The following is a 20,425-nucleotide window of genomic DNA, read 5'->3' as shown; positions in this document are numbered from 1 at the left end:
ACAATGGGCATGAGGGGGTGATTTGGAACCCGCACTAGCCGTCCGTGGGATCGGCGGCGCATGCGGAAAATCCAGCGAGAATCAGGAAACACGATTCTTGTCAGAGAGATGGTTTCCCTATTTTTCCCCTGCCACGAGATTCACACCCATAAAGGGCATGGACCTCATTTTAATATATTTGTATCAATTTAAATATTATTAGTGGCCCGGACAGTCACATGATTCCCCCCTCACTAAATATTCATACCTTGCTGATCTGACATTTGCAACAGGTTTGGCTAGAAGTGAGGCATTCGAGGGGATCCCTCTGGGGGTGCAGAGGTAAATGAAACCCCTTGGGGGGGGGAGAGAGGGGTGGTTTGAGGAAATGTCCAGGCAGCTCCCTGGCACTGCCCCCAGCACTGGCAGGCTCTGCCAGGTTGGCACTGCAACTTGTGCCAGGGCAGTGCCTGGGCTGGGTCCTGGTGGGAGAACCAAAGGGGAGGGTGCTTTGATGGGCGGTGCAAGGGGAGTGCTGGCTATACTTTCACGGTGTTGGTTGTGGGGAGGGAGGTCACTGCCAGCAGTTGATGTTTGCGGGGGGGAAGTGGAGGGAATATCAGCGAGGATTGTCATGGGGGAGCCCCCTATACCTCTGTGCGGGGGGTGTTAGGCAGCAGCGCTGATTGGGGCACCATCTTTAAAAGCCGCCCCAATCTCTTTGGAGCTGGGTTGCCAGCTCTCAGGGGTCCCGCCCCCACGTAAACCATGCCCACACATTTTCTTTCTCTCAGAGGCTCAAGATTTGGCCAGAAAACTGGTCTGTGCAACTGGAAAGTGCACACCGGTTTTCTCTCTAAACAACACTTTGCCACATTCCGGTAAAATTCTGCCCAGTGAGAACAATGAGGGGGGATCTCATAGAAACCTATAAAATTCTAACAGGACTGGACAGGGTTGATGCAGGAGGAATGTTCCCGATGGTGGGTGTGTCCAGAACCAGGGGCGACATTCTCCGACCCCGCGCCAGCTGGCAGGGCAACAAAGGCCGTTTCCGCCAGCTGGCTGGGCGGAAATTCCTCCGGCGTCGGCCTAGCCCCTCAATGTTGGGGCTCGGCACCCAAAGATGCGGAGCATTCCGCACCTTTGGGGCGGCGCGATGCCCGTCTGATTGGCGCCGTTTTGGGCGCCAGTCGGCGGACATCGCGCCGTTTCCGGAGAATTTCAACCCAGGTGTCGCAGTCTGAGTATATGGGGGAGACCATTTAGGACAGAGATGTAGAGAGATTTCTTCACCCGGGGAATGGTTGGTCTGTGGAATTTGCGACCACAGAAAGTAGTTGAGGCCAAAATTTTGCATGTTTTCAAGAATCTCTTAGATATGGCACTTAAGGCAAAGGGGGTCAAAGGATATGGGGGGGAAACGGGATTAGGCTAAAGAGTTGGATGATCAGCCATGATCATAATGAATGGCGGAGCAGGCTTGAAGGGCCAAATGGCCCTCCTATGTTTATAAACCAATGTCACACGAAACATTTAGTCTACCACTTAGATTCCAATGTTTGACCAAGGTTGAGGCCTTCGTGGAATTCATTTCTGTCAGGGGAACAGAAAAATCCTGTCCCACTGAGATTTCAGTACATTTGTGTGCTTAGGAACAATTCTAGGGGAGGATAGATGGGAAAATATGTCACTCGACCACCTCACTATATTTAGGGATATTAAGGGAGTTTCTTTTGGCTTCCCCACATGCACAAGAGCAGATATTGCGACCCAGTAAAGGCTCCTAAACTCTTCCAGATGAAGATAATCAATTATTGGATCCACTAGCTGAAGATGGTGAGGAATTATCCTATCGTTTTGGGCCTATCCCCAGCTTACTTCCCTCCATCAGATTGGGTCGCGAGCATAGAATTCAGCTCATACCCATATATTAGGATGGGCATTGGGCCTTCTTATTTGGGAGTTCATTTCAGCTGCTGCTTGGGCTAATCACAAATTGAGGACCAATTTCACGTGTCATATGCTCACAGTGGTCTTTGAGCTGTCAACCATTTTGGAACTGCTAGCTTTGGTTTTTTTTAATTCAGTGTGTCTTCCTCTTGAAGGCAGGTCCTTGGAGATTATTTTCCAAACCATGACACAATTTGTGATTTTTTAAAATATTGGATAAGGCATGTTGGCAGGCCCCAAACTGGCTCAGCCAGAACAGGGATCAAACCCCTAGGTCAACATGTATGTGACACAGAGACACAGATTATGGGTCACTCATTAGTCACTGCCGTTCTGTGCCTATATGCAGTGATCTTTGGTAAGGGTAATGTGTGCTTAAGGGAAGAAAGTGCAAGTTAGAGGTCACGGTCCCTTGCATGACAGCGTACTTGGCTGACCACAGATTCTGAAGCAAGGTATTCCAGACTGTTCCAAGAACACATCCAGAGGACTCCTCAATACAGTGCAACATCAATGTTGCATTAATCTGCATAAAGTGAAACATTAGTTTACTTCTACTACTGTGAATTAAGAAGGGATAATGTAAATTGCATAAATTATCATTGTTACACACAAAATAACGGCAATTTGTAAAATCAGTGCTTGAATGACAAGAAGGCACTTACGTATCAGCAGTATTTAGGAAAATGTTCGGCTGATCAGATTCCTTATTCCTGTAAAATATAACTTGGATAAATACAGCACAAAAGTCGTTTCACAGATTTTTAAGTATCTAAAATTGTCAAGGAGTATACCATAGCTCTGGCACTCATGAATTTTCTTGTGTTCTCTCAGGATATGGCAGCATTAACACACTTACATATGTATTCATTTGTTTCGTAATTGTTTTTACAATCTACTAACTTGCTCGGATATTTCAAGAGGGATGAAGAGTCAAGCATACAGTGTGGTACTGGAGTCACATCAACGTTGGACTAAATGAGGGGCAGATTGCCTTCCTGAAGGGCTTATTGAACCAATTGGACTTTTACAAAAATCACGATCATTGTTCTGGTGCTCGTCCACAACTGACCTGCACTTATTAAATAAAGGTCCATACGTATTACCACTGAACTTCTTCATTCGGATCTCTGACAGTGTGTGATATTGCAGCTCAACCAAATTGTCAAAAGTGATGTTCATCCACAATAAGACTTAGCTTCCATTTCTATAAAAATATTTGAGTGTGAGGGATGTGCAATAGATACTTAAATGCAGGGTCATCGTTAGCAGCCTGCAGAATATGAACAGTGCACATTTCTGTGAATGGTGCTTTTACAGCCATTTCCAGTTTACAAATGAACCGTTATAGTCTAGATTCACTATATCACAATAACTTTCATAAACACCGAGGAAAAGGTGATAGTGGTGATACAGTGTACGAGCCAATATTATTCTCACTTCCCCTTGCAAATCTAATTTGCCCAATTTGCCTTTGATTTATAGTTCATTATTTGTGTTTATCATAGGTCACAGGGGCGGGTGTGGCTGGGGTCAGCAGGAGTCAGCTGACTTGCGGAAGTGGGGGGGGGATCGAGTTGCTGCTGCTATGATCAAGGGGGAGCTGAAGCGATTGCGGGGGGGGTCGAGACGGGGGTCTGCCGCCGTGGGGAACGGACCGGGCGTGGGGTGCGGGCGCGTGGCTTGCCGAGGAGGGGGTTATGGCTAGTCGGCGGGGGAGGGGGGGGCGGATAGCCCCCTGATCCGGCTGATAACCTGGAATGTAAGGGGACTGAATGGGCCGGTCAAGCGGGCCCGCGTGTCGCGCACCTGAAGGGGCTCAAGGCGGATGTGGTTTTGCTCCAGGAGACACACCTGAAGGTGGCAGACCAGGTAAGATTGAGGAAAGGCTGGGTAGGTCAGGTGTTTCATTCGGGGCTGGATGCCAAAAATCGAGGGGTGGCGATCTTGGTGGGAAAGAAGGTGTCATTTGAGGCGTCGAGCATTGTGACAGACAATGGCGGTAGGTACATAATGGTAAGTGGTAAGCTGCAGGGAGAGAGGGTGGTACTGGTCAATGTGTATGCCCCGAACTGGGACGATACGGGTTTTATGCGGCGCATGTTGGGTCGGATCCCAGACTTGGAAGTCAGGAGCCTGATAATGGGGGGAGACTTTAACACGGTGTTGGATCCGGCACTGGATCGCTCCAGGTCTAGTACGGGTAGGAAGCCAGCGGCGGCTAGAGTGCTGAGGGGGTTTATGGACCAGATAGGAAGGGTGGAGCCTTGGAGATTTGCAAGGCTGGGGGCTAGGGAATTTTCCTTCTTCTCACATGTCCATAAGGCTTATTCCTGGATCGACTTTTTTATTTTGAGCAGGGCGCTGATAGCGAGAGTAGAGGATACCGAGTACTCGGCGATAGCCATTTCGGATCACGCCCCACATTGGGTGGACTTAGAGCTGGGGAAGGAGAGGGACCAGCGCCCGTTGTGGCGCTTGGAGTTGGGGCTGTTGGCGGACGAGGAGGTGAGTGAGCGGGTCCGAGGAAGCATAGAGAGGTACCTGGGGGCCAACGATAACGGGGAGGTCCGAGTGGAGATGGTATGGGAGGCGCTGAAAGCGGTGGTTAAGGGAGAGCTGATCTCCATTAGGGCCCACAAGGAGAGGAGGGAGCAGAGGGAGAGGGAGAGGCTGGTGGGGGAGATGGTGAGGGTAGACAGGAGGTATCTGTGGATGCCTGAGGAAGGGCTGTTGAGGAAGAGGCGCAGCCTCCAGGCCAAATTCGACCTGGTGACCACCAGGAAGGCGGAGATGCAGTGGAGAAAGGCCCAGGGGCGATTTACGAGTATGGGGAAAAGGCAAGCTGGATGCTGGCGCATCAGCTTCGGAAGCGGGACGCAGCTAGGGAGATCGGGGGAGTTAAGGACAGGGGAGGGAGTGTGGTGCGGAGTGGGGTTGGTATCAATGGGGTCTTCAGGGACTTTTATGAGGAATTGTATCAGTCCGAGCCCCCACTGGAGGAGGGAGGGATGGGCCGCCTTTTGGACCAATTGAGGTTTCCGAAGATGGAGGAGGGACTGGTGGCGGGATTGGGGGCCCCGATTGGGCTGGAGGAGCTGAGCAAAGGGATAGGAAGCATGCAGGCGGGGAAGGCACCGGGGCCGGACGGTTTCCCGGTCGAATTCTACAAGAAATATATGGACCTGTTGGGCCCGTTGCTAGTTAGGACCTTCAATGAGGCAAGGGAGGGGGGGGCTTTACCCCCGCCGATGTCCCGGGGCACTGATCTCCTTGATCCTGAAGCGGGACAAGGATCCCCTGCAGTGTGGGTCTTACAGGCCGATTTCGTTGCTAAACGTAGATGCCAAGGTGCTGGCGAAGGTCTTAGCCACGATGATTGAGGATTGTGTGCCGCAGGTCATCCACGAAGACCAGACGGGGTTCGTGAAGGGCAGGCAGTTGAATGCGAATGTGTGGAGACTTCTGAACGTTATCATGATGCCGGCGAGGGAGGGGGAGGCGGAGATAGTGGTGGCGATGGATGCTGAGAAAGCCTTCGATATGGTACAGTGGGGGTACCTGTGGGAGATGCTGAAGAGATTTGGATTTGGGGAGGGGTTTGTCAGGTAGGTTAGGCTATTGTATGAGGACCAGATGGCAAGTGTGGCCACGAACAGGAGGAGGTCTGAGTACTTTCAGTTGCACCGAGGGATGAGGCAGGGGTGTCCCCTGTCCCCCCTGCTCTTCGCACTGGCGATTGAACCCCTGGCTAAGGCACTGAGGGAGTCGAGGAACTGGAGGGGGTTGGTGCGGGGTGGGGAGGAGCATAGGGTGTCGCTCTATGTGGACGACTTGCTGCTATATGTGGCGGACCCAGTGGGGAGAATGCCGGAGATAATGAGGATCCTCAGGGAATTCGGGGATTTCTCGGGGTACAAGCACAACATGGGGAAGAGCGAGCTGTTTGTGGTTCACCCAGGGGACCAGGAGAGGGGGATTGGTGAGCTCCCACTAAAAAGGGCGGAGATGAGCTTCAGGTATTTGGGGGTCCAGGTGGCCAGGAGCTGGGGGGCCCTGCATAGGCTTAATTTCACAAGGCTGGTGGAGCAAATGGAGGAGGAGTTCAAGAGGTGGGACGCGTTGCCGCTGTCCTTGGCGGGCAGGATGCAGTCCGTCAAAATGGCGGTGCTCCCAAGGGTTTGTTCCTGTTCCAATGCCTCCCCGTGTTTATCCCGAAGGCCTTTTTTAGTCGGGTCAACAGGAGTATAATGGGGTTTGTGTGGGCGCGAGGGACTCCGAGGGTGAGAAGGGTGTTCCTGGAGTGGAGTAGAGATAGGAGGGGGCTGGCGCTGCCCAACCTCTGTGGGTACTACTGGGTTGCCAATGCGATGATGGTGTGCAAGTGGGTGATGGGGGGAGAGGGGGCTGCATGGAAGAGGCTGGAGACGGCGTCTTGTGTGGGTACGAGTCTGGGGGTGCTGGCAATGGCGCCGCTGCCGTTCCCTCCAATGAGGTATACCACGTGCCCGGTAGTGGCGACTGCCCTCAAAATCTGGGGGCAGTGGAGGCGGCACAGGCGGGACGTTGGGGCCTCGGTGTGGACCCCAATACGGGGGAACCACCGGTTCGTCCCAGGGAGAACAGATAGGGGGTTTTCGGGCTGGCTCAGGCAGGGATACGAAGGTTGGGAGACCTGTTTGTGGACGGGAAGTTCGCGAGCCTGGGTGAGTTGGGGGAGAAGTATGGGCTACCCCCCGGGAAACACCTTCAGGTACTTACAGGTAAGGGCGTTTGCCAGGCGGCAGGTGGTGGAATTCCCGCGGCTGCTGCCACGCACAGTACAGGACAGGGTGCTCTCGGGGGGGGTGGGTGGGAGTGGGGAAGATCTCGGAAACTTACCGGGTGATGCAGGAGGAGGAGGAGGAGGCCTCGGTGGTGGAGTTGAAAGGTAAGTGGGAGGAGTTGGGAGAGGAAATTGAGGAAGGGACGTGGGCAGATGCCCTAGGGAGGGTGAACTCTTCCTCATTGTGCGCGAGGCTTAGCCTCATACAGTTTAATGTGCTGCACAGGGCACACATGACCGGGACAAGGATGAGCCGGTTCTTTGGGGGCGAGGACACGTGTGTTAGGTGCTCGGGGAGCCCAGCGAATCACACCCATATCACACCAAAGCGCTGGAGGAATTTTGGAGGGGTGTAGCGAGGACGGTGTCGAGGGTGATAGGTTCCGGGGTCAAGCCAGGCTGGGGGCTCGCAATATTTGGGGTGGCAGAGGATCCGGGAATGCAGGAGGCGAAAGAGGCCGGTATGCTGGCCTTTGCGTCCCTGGTAGCCCGGCGAAGGATTCTTCTTTAGTGGAAGGATGCGAGGCCCCCAAGCATGGAATCCTGGATCAACGATATGGCGGGGTTTATTAAGTTGGAGAGGGTGAAATTCGCCTTGAGAGGGTCGGTACAAGGGTTCTTTAGGCGGTGGCAACCGTTCTTAGACTTCCTGGCAGAACGGTAGACATTGGTCAATGGCAGCAGCAACCCGGGGGGGGGCGGGGGGTTTACTTTATTTTAGATTTTGTTATTTACACTGGAGGGTCTGAGGGGGTGTATATATTTGTTGTGTTAAGTCGGGGTGTTAATGTTAATTTATTATCTATGTACAGGGGGGAGGGGGGTATGGAGGGTTGCTTTTTTGGACTGTGTTTTGTACCTAACCCTGTTTGGTTCCTTTTTCATTTTGTTACTGATATTTGATGAAAACCTTAATAAAAATTATTTTTAAAAAAAAAAAATCATAGGTCACTGGTACAATTCCGTCCTGCAACATGTCATAGTTCAACTTTGAGAGACACTTCTTAGAAATCTAGAGACACAGGGTGGAATTTTCCGAAACAAAATGACACATTTTGACAATTTGGTTGACAAATTACAAAGGGCGAGATCTAGCAGCGTTGTTCACCGCCAGTACAAATCCTGATATGAATAGTAAATCCCGTAAGAGGGCCAAAACGGGATTTGTGCTGGCGTCGTCTTGCCCGCCCACCACTGATCATGTGATCAGAGCGTGAACCTGATTTCCATTAATATGAATAAATTTAAATGTATTTAAGCAGCTTTGCGTCTTAGCGTCTGTCATAATGGATCCTTCCTCCCCCCCCCCTTTCCCCTCAGCCCCCCACCCCCCCACCTCTGGGGGGCGTGATGTCACGCCAGTGCAAATCACTACTGGTTTTTAAAAGTGAAAACCAGCTGTGATGACTATGCCGGGGGTATGGAAGTGTCTGAAGGCCCCAGGGGTTAAGGGCGAAGTGGCCACTGCGTGGGGTAACCTTCCTGCATTGGGATGGGGTTCTTCTTATGTGCGGTTGGGAAGTGCACCAATAATAGCCCGGGGAGAGGGAGAAGAGTACCCCCAATACTTCTGAGGTGGGGGTGTCATTCCAAAGCTTGTGGGGATGGTCCTCTTTTTTGCCCGTGGGGGTGGGGATGGGGGTGGGGGGGGAGGGGTGGAGTTGGGTGAACATATTTTAAAGGCAGATTGGGACATTTTAAATAACTGCCTCCCTTCCTTACTCACAACATTACATTCCACACTGATTCTTTGATGTTGGCCAAACTGACAATAATATCTTGTTCAGCTCCATCTACTTACCTTGCACAAAAAACTCTGTTAATTATTAACAGGGCAAAGACGATGAAGAGGAACACAGTGACGGCAGTGAGTCCAGTGAGCCAAGGCTGCCAGGTTCCGCTGTTGTTTGCTTTTGCTGAAATAAAAGAAAAATTTAAATATGGATAAAATTCATTGCCAAACAAAATGTTCAATTTCAGCCTTTCGTCAATTGCATCTCGACGCACTCGTGTTGCATGAAAGGTTCCTGGAATATAGTTTTAATTTTACTGAGTATCGTGTTATACTGTATGCATCAAGCCATGTATAGCATTGTTGCCTGAGCTTTGTAGATCTAACTCAAGCAGGTCAAAGAGGCCACATTTGCAAAATTATATGGGTGTTTTAAGATGAAAGAAAATACCAACAAATTAAAATTGAAAATAGTGGAAATGCACAATAGGTTAATCATCCTTTGAAAGGGGAAAAGGCAGATGAACCTATCAGGATCTGGTAAAGAGTCTACACCTGAATAGATAAGCAGTCTTCCTTCCTTTCAGATAATTACAGACCTGCTGTATAATTTCAATATCCTCTGTTTAACTGTGAATAGAGCAAAGCAAACTTTATCATCCAGATGGCCAATATAGAATTATTTAATATCTTCTTTATATACTCACGTATACATATATAGATGTAGAGACATGTATGACTTGAAAGAATATCTGGCTAATTAAGTCCAAAATAATCATGAAAAGGAAGGGGGAGAAGGTGAATACAGAATAAATTGCTCATTTTTGTAGTTTCATGAAAGTTGAAATATTTTGTTGAAAACAATACTGAAACAGGGACTGGGACATTGGACCCTCAGATTAAAAGTCAGATGTTCTGCCGACTGAGCTATCGAGGGGCACTAATCCCTGATGCTTGTTTGGAGAGACGGTGCATTCACGATGGAACAAATGGCCTCCTTCTGCGCCGTAACAATTCTGCGATTCTGTGATGTTCATTACCAAACATTGCTCCACTCAATGTGAGAGAAGACTGTTCATTCAATTCTGAAACTGGAACCTGATTGTATGAAAAATGCGGCCTCCCCTACTTATCCCTTTTAGAGCTAACAATATCTCACAGATGAATACAGTGCAAACTAAACATTTCACTAGATGTCGTGCATAACAGGAAATCCTTAGAGATAATCCTAAAATATTGTTGTTAGTGCACAATTCTCTTTCATTGATATTGAAAGTCCTATTTTTGGGTTCTGGAGAGGATTGGCGGGAGCAATATCTCAGGTGGTGAAAGTCCGGGTCAAGCCAAGCTGGGGGCTAGCAATATTTGGAGTAGTGGACGAACCGGGAGTGCAGGAGGCGAAAGAGGCCGGCATTCTGGCCTTTGCGTCCCTAGTAGCCCGGCGAAGGATCTTGCTAATGTGGAAGGAGGCAAAGCCCCCCAGCCTGGAGGCCTGGATAAATGATATGGCTGGGTTCATAAAGTTGGAGAGGATTAAGTTCGCCTTGAGAGGGTCTGCGCAGGGGTTCTACAGGCGGTGGCAACCGTTCCTAGACTATCTCGCGGAGCGTTAGAGGAAGGTCGGTCAGCAGCAGCAACCTTGGGGGGGCGGCGGGTGGAGGGGACGTCCTGGGAGGGGGGGATAGGGGGGACTGCCTGGGAGGGTGGATGAGCAAGAGATAACATGAAGGGTTGGGGAAACTGGCACTTACGGGTGAGGGCCAGTGTACAAAGCTGTGTAAATATATCATTTTGCCATGTATATATCTTGCTCTGCGCGATCTCTCGTTTTTTTTTGTTACGGGGGGGGGGGGGGTTATTGTTTGTAAGGGAGAAAAATTGTGTTAAAAAACTTTAATAAATATATATTTTTAAAAAAGAAAGTCCTATTTTGTTGAATAATTTTTAAAAGAATATCATAGAATCATAGAAGTAAGAGCGCAGAAGAAGGCTATTCGGCCGATCGAGTCTGCACCAGCCCTTGGAAAGAGCACCCTAGTAAAGTCCACACCTCCACCCTATCCCCGTAACCCAGTAATCTTTTTGGACACTAAGGGCAATTTAGCATGACCAATCCACCTAACCTGCACATCATTGGACTGTGGGACGAAACTGGAGCACCCGGAGGAAACCCACACAGACCACGAGGAAAATGTGCAGACTCCGCATAGTGACCCAAGCCAGGAATCGAACCTGGGATCTTGGAGCTGAGAAGCAACAGTGCTAACCACTGTGCTGCAATGCCACCCTATGCTGAGCAAAATTAGGAATCTTAACTGTTGAGGCTTAACAAATTAATCTGAACTGAGTATTCCAATGGGATGTTTACATGTTTGTGAAACCAATTCACATCAGTCACTGGACAAGTAAGGGCAGCATGGTAGCGCAGTGGATAGCACTGCTTCCTCACAACGCCGACGTCCCAGGTTTGATCCCGGCTCTGGGTCACTATCCATATGGAGAATGCACATTCTCCCCGTGTTTACGTGGGTTTCGCCCCCACAACGCAAAGATGGTAGGTGGATTGGCCATGCTAAATTGCCCCTTAATTTGAAAAAATGAATTGGGTACTCTATATATTTTTTTTAAGATAGGATAAGTAGATTACTGTGCAGGCTGGATGGTCGCTGCAGTAATGGGATGCACTAAACATGCCTGCTGATGAGTATGCATGAAGTTGCCTCTTATAGATATGCACTAATATTGGATATGCCTGATGTTTTATATTATGATGAGTTGTGTCTGAAAGTCCTATCATGAGCTGTGTTTCAGCATTACAATGAGTTGGAGTTCTTTTGAGGCATTCCTAAAGAGTTGCCCTATTTCTAGATATTTCCAAATTTTTACACTTGAAGGAGTGTGTCTGAATTTCTGAATTATAAGGCGATGTACCTGAATTTCCACCCGATTGTTAGGTCTGCCTGAAGTTCTGCATTGTTATTTTGTACCTGAAATTTAGTATATTTTATTTCAGAAGATATGATTCTATATAATACTGATGACAACTATACTGTATTACCTGGGTATAATTCTAGCAGCAAAATCATAGGCAACCTATGCCTGAGAAAACTGTATAGATGGTCACACTACAGCCATCTGTGTGTCATTTATGGAGGGAGTGAATATTTAAGGTGGTTGATGGGGTGCGTATCAAATGGGCTGCTTTGCCCTGATTTGTGCCTTGGAGTTCATGGGCAGGATTTGGGGCGTTAAGAGATGAGGTGAGCTACTCTCTATTGTTATGGACAGGAGGTGCGTTAATTCACCATCTGTCCACAAACATAAAGGTTTTTGCTTTGCTTCCCCTTTTGTAAATGATAGCATGTTTCCCAAATTCCTCAACTTTGGTGTGATCCAATTTTCTATTAATAACCTTACAACCTTGATTGGATGAACTCAGGTGGTTAGTTTATTTGCATGCACTAGAGCCTGTGCACTCAGAGAGTAAAAGAGGGCTAGGGAAATAAATATTTACAAGGCAAAGGCCACAAAGAAAAGAATTATTCTTTCACATGGGTCCAGACTCCAGAATCAAAGTCCAATGTGGCAGTCCTTCAGAGAGATCAACAGGCTGGAAACTGATACTGGATAATTCACTTTTCCAATAGAGTTACTTCCACAGTGAGATAAACACACAGCGATGAATTAGCCTTGTAAGCAAAGGTGCAGAAGTTCCAGTAGAAACAATATTGATGGGGTCAGGTATTAATCCTGGCAGAACCCCCTTGCTGTGCTGTTTCTTGAGGATGGTATAGATGGCAGACTGAGTTTTCAGTATAGTCAGGAAATATAACTGGTTGCACCATCTCGAGCTTAATGTCATATTACTATGACATCTGTGCTCTGACTTTGACAAATGGTGTATATCCCTTTATCTAGGTTCCAGAAATGGTTAAATATTACAACCATGAAGATGTAAAAGGAAAATTGTGGGGTTAATTGTCCTAGCAGACAAATAGGCCTCTGTGGGCCAGGCCTGGTTTATGAAATAATGATTTTTTTAATAGTTCTCTTTGAATTTGGCTCTGTCACCCACAGGGGTTATTAGTGTCCCTTCAGAGATAGCGAGTTGCAAATTTCCTTGATGATGCCTGAGGATTGCTTTTGTTCATGGGTTACAAACAGAGATAACTTCAGCCATTCAAAAAGGATCTTTGTCGTTTTTAAATATTTTGGGATTAGCTATGTGGATATCTGTATATAAACATTTAAAAATATAGTGTTAGTCCCTTGACACTACTCAGTCTCTCACCTGCTCTTGTAACCATAGTTATAGCCAATGGAAAGTTATTCCTCCTGATTCCCATTCACTTCAATTTTGCTTGGACTCATTGATGCCACTCTCAGTCAGTTGCTGCCTTGATATCAAGGGCAGTCACTCTCACTTCATTCTGGAATTCAACTCTTTTCTCCATGTTTGGACAAAGGCTTTAATGAGGTCTGGAGCTGAGCGGCCCAGATGGAACCCAATCTGAGCTTCAGTGATGAGGTTTTGATGAGTAGTTTCTGACAACTGAGTGTAGACTGGTGGAACAGTAATCAGTCAGATTGGATTTAACCAGCTTTTTCGACAGGGATAACATTTTCCACATTGTCGGGTAGATGCTAGTGTTGCAGCTCTGCTGAAACAGCTTGGCTAGAGGCATAGCTGTTTCTGGTGCACAAGTCTCCTGTGCTACAGCTGGGCTGTTGACAGGACCCATAGTTTTTGCTTTCTTAAAAATTCATTCATGGGATGTGGGCATTGCTGGCTTGGCCAACATTTATTCCCCGTCCCTTATTGCCCTTGAGAAGGTGAGCTGTCTTCTTGAAATGCTGCAATCCATGTGGTGTAGGTACACACACAGTGCTGTTAGGGAAGGAGTTCCAGGATTTTGACTCAGTGAAAGTGAAGGAAACAGAAAATAGGAACAGGACCAGAAACTTATTTCCAAGTTAGGATGGTGAGTGGCTTGGAGAGAAATTTTCTGCATTAAAATTTTCCAAGCATTTATTTATATCATATGGATTTAATTGAATTGGCCTGAGATTAGCATCTGAGTAGCTGGGGATCTCAGCAGGAGGCCAGGAAAGATTATTCACTGTTTACACATTGCAGCCTTCTTGGTATTTGTATTGCTGTTGAAGAGAATTGTGGAGTTAAGTGATTTTTCATCTGTAGATGGATTGAAGCACATGTGGTAAAAGATGCTCTCTTTGTTCATGTGATTTGCCAAAAAACAGTATGCAGCAAAGTATTCCCAACCGGAATTTTCCGTGCAAGCTTTGTCCGATGTTTTGCATACAAGATAGGAAGTAATGATGTCACTTAATCAAACAGAACTTCAACATTGCTGAAAAAGAGGCATGCTGTGGAAGTTTTTCACCTTACACTCATCAGGACAAACACAAGAATGCCAAATTTCAAATGATCAGAAAGATTTATACTACAGGAGAAAAGAGTGCTGATTGGTTGGCAAGTCAGTTCTGTTTGGCTGAAGCAATGCCATGGAGAAAATAACAAGAAAATACATGCTCCTTTTTTAACGCCCTGGGACTTTGGGGAGCCTGAACATGAAGAATGTGAAATGCGGAAAACTACACTAACACCCCCTCAATACCATGATTCCGCCTTATTGTCTCTTTTGGAGCAGATATCTCAGTACTAATATCAGTACAACTAAATATTATACCTTGATAAACAAAGCTTTACTCTTTCCAACGGCTCAAGCATCATTTTAAATTACTTAAAGGACTATAAGTCGAGCCTCTAGTTTTTAGATTTTACACAGGCAGCATTATTGTTGAGTATTCTTACTGTGGAACAGGTGCTATTTACTGTTAGTTAGTTTTTCTATTTGTACAGTGAAAATGATCATTTCTTGCTTCATTAGTTTACCAGATACAGCAGCTGCTGGAACATAAATAGGATTTAGCAAATCAAACTCTCATTGCTATCTATGGCTTGCTCACAAGAAACTTTCTGTACAGATGACGGGCTTGATTCTCTGGCTTCCCAGCTTCATGTCATTTGCTGGCAGAAGGAATCTCTGTTCCCACCGTTGTCAATGGGAATTCCCATTTAGCCATCCCACGCCATTGGGAAACCTGTGGGCAGTGGTGCGCTGCTGGAAGGAAAAGAGAATCCCAACGGCCAGACAATTCCTGCCAAGATCAAGAATTATGCTATAGTCTGGCCAAAATCACTTCAGAAGCCAATGATGCTGGAATATGTTGCAGCATCATTTCTTGGCATTTCATTATGTGCATCTGAGGAAAGGAATTTGCGAAACAGTTTGTTGAAGACAATGTATCTTTAACTAGTATCACTTTTGTTTTTAATTGTGACCAGCTGTAGGGAATGATAACGTAAATCATAGAATTTACAGTGCCACCGCCATAATTACCTTACCTTTTCGCATTTTGTCAGGTAATGTTAACTGCAATGTTTTTGCCAAATCTAACAGTCTGCTTTTAGTCTCTGTCCGTAAGGTACTGCGTGTGACTGTCGCCACCCCCAAAAGCTTCAGAGCCCCTGAAAGAGCCATTGTCCACAACACACTCCCCACTTAACCTAGAATACCACACTGGAAAAGCAACCACAATATGCTCACCCCTCACTGTCTTTAAGTTCACTAAGCCAATCCATTAGATAGACTTTTATTCTCCACGAGCCCCCAATTTGTTATGGGCCAGAGGTTAGAGAACCCCAAAGTGTATCATGGAGTTCAACTGACCCACAACTTTTAATAGATTGTGGTATCGGGAGCACACGGCCCACTCTACAGGTGTGGTACAGCGGAAATGGAAACGTATTTTTTTAAAGCAAAACAATGTTTATTCTATGAACTCAAATTAACCTTTTTGAAACATACAGTGAACATCTTAGCAACCATCAATTCAAATACAACCCCCAAAGAATAGAACACTAAGTAATCCTTAATAACTTCCCAAACAACATCCAGAAGACAAAAGAAACACCTTTTAACAGAAGCACATTAGGTTTACATTCACTACTGAGAACATTTATAATTCTGAATTCACCAAATGATCAAGAGATAGTCTTTTCATGGCAGAGAGAACAGCAGTACACCTGCTTTGTCTGGCTTCAGCTCTAACACTGAAAATGAAACTAAAACACACCCTGCAGCAAACAGCCTAAAACGAAAGTAAAAAGCTGACAGACAGCCCAGCTCCACCCACACTCTGACGATAAACACCCATTTCCTATAGGTACATTTCTTAAACACCCATTTCTTAAAGGTCTCACATGACACCTCCCCCCATGAAAAAAAAATAAACCATCAACTTCAAGATGGTTTCATTTTTCACCTTTTCGCTATCTTTTAAGAAATGCACACAGTAAATATACTTTTTCGTTTAAAAAAAAAACAGCACATGCAAACAGGTATAATAATATAGTCCATTTTTTTCATTTCTTCTTCCTTCAACTGAAATCGTTCTCAATTGACAGTCTCTTTGAATAAGAAGGTCCTTGCCCGATCCGTCCATTTCTCTATGCCTCGGCATTTCTCTTTAAAGTCAGATACTTTAGTTCAATCTGATCACAGAGTCCCTTGTAATTCTCCAACACATAAGCATTGGTTATCAGCTTTCAGGCAGTCAAATGCCTGTTGAAACTCCGCTGTCCATTGAAAATTTTGCTGTTTCTTCAGCAAGTCCATCAGTGGAGCAATCACACTACAAAACGTTTGCACAAATTTTCAATCAAATCCACTCATGCCAAGAAATCGCATTATTTACCTTCGTCTTGAGGGTATTGAAAACTCCTCAATAACTGTTGATTTCACAACCCGTGTGACCATTCGACCCTGTCCGATTGTATGGCCAAGGAAAGTAACTTGGGCTTTTCCAAATTCACTTTTGGCTAAGTTTATCACCAAACCCGCCTCCTGAAGTCGATCGAATAACTACATCGGATGTTTTAAATGTTCTTTCCATGTCTGGCTGCAAATTACCAGATCGTCGATGTATACCGCACAATTGGGTCATCCTGAAACGACTTTGTTAGTTAACCGTTGAAATGTGGCTGGGGCGTTTTTCATGCCAAATGGCATAACTTTGAATTGGGATATACCATCTGGAGTCACAAAGCTGAAATCTCTTTCGCCCTTTCGGATAAAGGTACCTTTAAGTAAATCGAATTTGGAAATAAAAGCTGATTGTCCCACTTTCTCAATGTAATTCTCCAAACGTGGGATAGGATCAGAGTCCGTTCTTGTAACTGCATTCAACTTTCTATAGTCCACACACAACCGTTGGGTACCGTCTGGTTTAGGTACCATCACTATGGGTGAGCTCCATTGGCTGCAACCCACTTCAATTATGCCATTTTAAAGCATACTCTCAATCTCTTTGTTAACCTGTGCCAATTTTAAAGGGTTAAGTCTGTATGGATGTTGTTTGATTGGAACAGCATTTCCCACAACTACATCATGTATAGCCATTTTAGTACTTCCCAATTTATCTCCACAAACTTTCCCACGTGATATCAATAACTCTTTCAGGTCAGTTTGTTTTTCCTCTTGAAGGTAACTCAATAATTTATCCCAATTTTTAAGAACATCCTTGTTTTCCAATTTAATTTCAGGTATATAAAATTCCAAGTCATCTGGATTTGGTTCTTCACTTTGAGTTAGAATCATTAAAACCTCCTCCTTTTTCTCTCCTTCCCTTTCAAAGTACCTTTTAAGCATATTCACATGACACAGTCGGTGAGTTTTCCGTCTATCCGGCGTTTTTACCACATAATTCACCTCACTTAATTTCCTTTCAATCTGATAATGTCGACAAAACCTTGCTTTTAAAGGTTCACCTACCACTGGTAACAATACTAAAACTTTATCTCCACTGGCAAGACTACGAACTTTGGATTTCTTGTCCGCCACCCATTTCATCACATTTTGTGCAACTTTTAAATGTTGTCTAGCCAATTCACCTGCTCTATTTAATCGTTCCCTAAAATTTGACACGTAATCCAATAATGTAATTTCCGATTTCTCACTCACCAATTTTTCCTTAATCAATTTAAGTGGTCCCCTTACCTCATGACCAAAAATTAGTTCAAAAGGACTCCGCACAGACAATGACCCAAGCCGGGAATCGACCCTGGGACCCTGGACATGTGAAGCAACTGTGCTAACCACTGTGCTACCGTGCTGCCCCGGTAAAACATTTCTTAATTTGAGAAAATTGTTGTTATTAAAAATACATAATTAGATTTCCGGGTGCGGCGATGACCAGCTGAGTCGCACGTTTCGGCAGCTCCCGGTGGAACGGACTTTTGGGCTCTTAATAAGAGCCCCAACGGCAATTTTAACGGCTAAAAGTACTGTGCGGTGAACCAGAAGGGAATCCCCCCTGGGTACTGATAAATAAAGGAGAGGAAGGTGGCCGGATTGCGGTGGATCCTTTAGAGCAGCGGCAAGGAAGGCAAGCAAAAACCAAGATGGCGTCGGAAGGTGGCAGTTTAATATGGGGCCCTGAACAACACGAGTTTTTGAAACGCTGCGTGGAAGAACTCAAAAAGGAAATGAAGAAGGAGCTGTTGGCCCCGATATTACAGGCGATCGAAGGGCTAAAGGAGGAGCAAAAGACCCAGGAGCGAGAGCTTCGGGTCGTGAAGGCAAAGGCTGCCGAGAATGAGGACGACATTCAGGGCCTGGTGGTGAAGACGGAGATGCACGAGGCACACCATAAACGATGTGTGGAAAGGCTGGAGGCGCTGGAGAACAACGCGAGGAGGAACAACCTAAGGATTCTTGGTCTTCCTGAGGGTGCGGAGGGAGCGGACGTCGGGGCATATGTGAGCACGATGCTGCACTCGTTAATGGGAGCGGAGGCCCCAGCGGGTCCGCTGGAGGTGGAGGGAGCATACCGAGTGATGGCGCGAGGACCGAGAGCAGGAGAAATTCCTAGAGCCATAGTGGTGAGATTCCTCCGTTTTAAGGACAAAGAGATGGTCCTTAGATGGGCAAAGAAAACTCGGAGCAGTAAGTGGGAGAACGCGGTGATCCGCGTATACCAAGACTGGAGTGCGGAGGTGGCGAGAAGGTGGGCGAGCTTTAATCGGGCCAAGGCGGTGCTTCACAAAAAGAAGATAAAATTCGGAATGCTGCAACCGGCAAGACTGTGGGTCACATATCAAGGGAGGCACCACTACTTTGAGATGGCGGGTGAGGCGTGGACTTTTATCGTGGAAGAAAAATTGGAATGAGCGGGTTATTAAAAAAAAAGAACGTTTGAAACAAAGTGGTGGGGCGAGTATGGGGGGCGAAGAGGGGGGTAAAAAGGGGGGAAAGAGGAGTTTTATGTTATTAATCCTGCGATGTGGTAACTTTTCTCTCTTCCACAGGAGGTGGTGGGGGGAGGAAAGGAGGTGGAGGAGATGGGGCGTTGGCCATTGGGGGCGGGGCTAAGGGGGAAGCGCGGTCTCGGTTCCCGCGCTATGATAATCATGGCGGGAATAGGGAAGCAGGAAGGAGGGGGCGTCGCACGGTGCGAGCCGAGGTCACGGGGGGAAGCCGAGGTCGGCCAGAGTTTGCTGACTTCTGGGAGCAACATGGGGGGTGTAACTACGCTAGTGGGGGGTCTAGCGGGGGGGGGGGGTGGGAGGGGGGGTGGGAGGTGGGAACTATTGGGCTGCTGCTGCTGGGGAGAGGCGTGAGCTGGTATGGGGTGGGATGGGCGGGGGGGCACCGCCTGGGGGGGACACAGCTGCGTGGGAACCGGGTGAGGAGCTGGAAAAAGGGGATGGCTAATCGACAAGGGGGGGGGGTAAAAAGCCCCCCAACCCGGCTGATCACGTGGAACGTGAGAGGGCTGAACGGGCCGATAAAGAGGGCACGGGTACTCGCACACCTTAAGAAACTTAAGACAGACGTGGTTATGTTACAGGAAACGCACTTGAAACTGATAGACCAGGTGAGACTACGCAAAGGTTGGGTGGGGCAGGTGTTCCATTCGGGGCTAGATGCGAAAAACAGAGGGGTGGCTATATTAGTGGGGAAGCGGGTAATGTTTGAGGCAAAGACTATAGTGGCGGATAGCGGGGGTAGATACGTGATGGTGAGTGGCAAACTACAGGGGAGACGGTGGTTTTGGTAAATGTATATGCCCCGAACTGGGATGATGCCAATTTTATGAGGCGTATGCTAGGATGCATCCCGGACCTAGAGGTGGGAAAGTTGGTAATGGGGGGAGATTTCAATACGGTGTTGGAACCAGGGCTGGACAGGTCGAGGTCCAGGACTGGAAGGAGGCCGGCAGCAGCCAAGGTGCTTAAAGCTTTTATGGAGCAGATGGGAGGAGTAGACCCGTGGAGATTTAGCAGACCTAGGAGTAAGGAGTTTTCGTTTTTCTCCTAGGTCCACAAAGTCTATTCGCGAATAGACTTTTTTGTTTTGGGAAGGTCGTTGATCCCGAAGGTGAGGGGAACGGACTTTACGGCTATAGCCATTTCGGATCACGCTCCACATTTGGTGGACTTGGAGATAGGGGAGGAAACAGAAGGGCGCCCACCCTGGAGAATGGACATGGGACTAATGGCAGATGAGGGGGGGGTGTCTAAGGGTGAGGGGGTGCATTGAAAAGTACTTGGAACTCAATGATAATGGGGAGGTCCAGGTGGGGGTGGTCTGGGAGGCGTTGAAGGCAGTGGTTAGAGGGGAGCTGATATCAATAAGGGCACATAAAGGAAAGCAGGAGAGTAGGGAACGGGAGCGGTTGCTGCAAGAACTTCTGAGGGTGGACAGGCAATATGCGGAGGCACCGGAGGAGGGACTGTACAGGGAAAGGCAAAGGCTACACGTAGAATTTGACTTGCTGACAACGGGTACTGCAGAGGCACAGTGGAGGAAGGCACAGGGTGTACAGTACGAATATGGGGAGAAGGCGAG

The 20,425-nt window shown here is 47.3% G+C and overlaps 2 protein-coding genes across 4 annotated transcripts in view; one reads left to right on the top strand and one right to left on the bottom strand.

The window, feature by feature from the left end:
* nfic (nuclear factor I/C) overlaps positions 1-20,425 on the top strand; it is a 788,712-nt gene that overhangs the window by 750,059 nt on the left and 18,228 nt on the right. The gene's annotated exons all lie outside the window — the stretch shown is intronic.
* The window catches only part of LOC140394792 (small integral membrane protein 24-like), a 30,718-nt gene that overhangs the window by 4,810 nt on the left and 5,483 nt on the right, over positions 1-20,425 (bottom strand). The window contains exons 2-3 of the mRNA XM_072481987.1: positions 8,559-8,673; positions 2,598-2,645 (exon numbers count right to left, since the gene is read on the bottom strand). Coding sequence (XP_072338088.1) covers positions 2,598-2,645; positions 8,559-8,673 — 163 coding nt within the window. The remainder of the gene's footprint in view (positions 1-2,597; positions 2,646-8,558; positions 8,674-20,425) is intronic.

The sequence above is a fragment of the Scyliorhinus torazame genome, chromosome 18 (assembly GCF_047496885.1).
Source record: "Scyliorhinus torazame isolate Kashiwa2021f chromosome 18, sScyTor2.1, whole genome shotgun sequence".
NCBI classification, from domain to species: domain Eukaryota; kingdom Metazoa; phylum Chordata; class Chondrichthyes; order Carcharhiniformes; family Scyliorhinidae; genus Scyliorhinus; species Scyliorhinus torazame.
The sequence above is the reverse complement of the archived record's forward strand: the minus strand, read 5'-3'. Positions and strand labels throughout refer to the sequence as shown.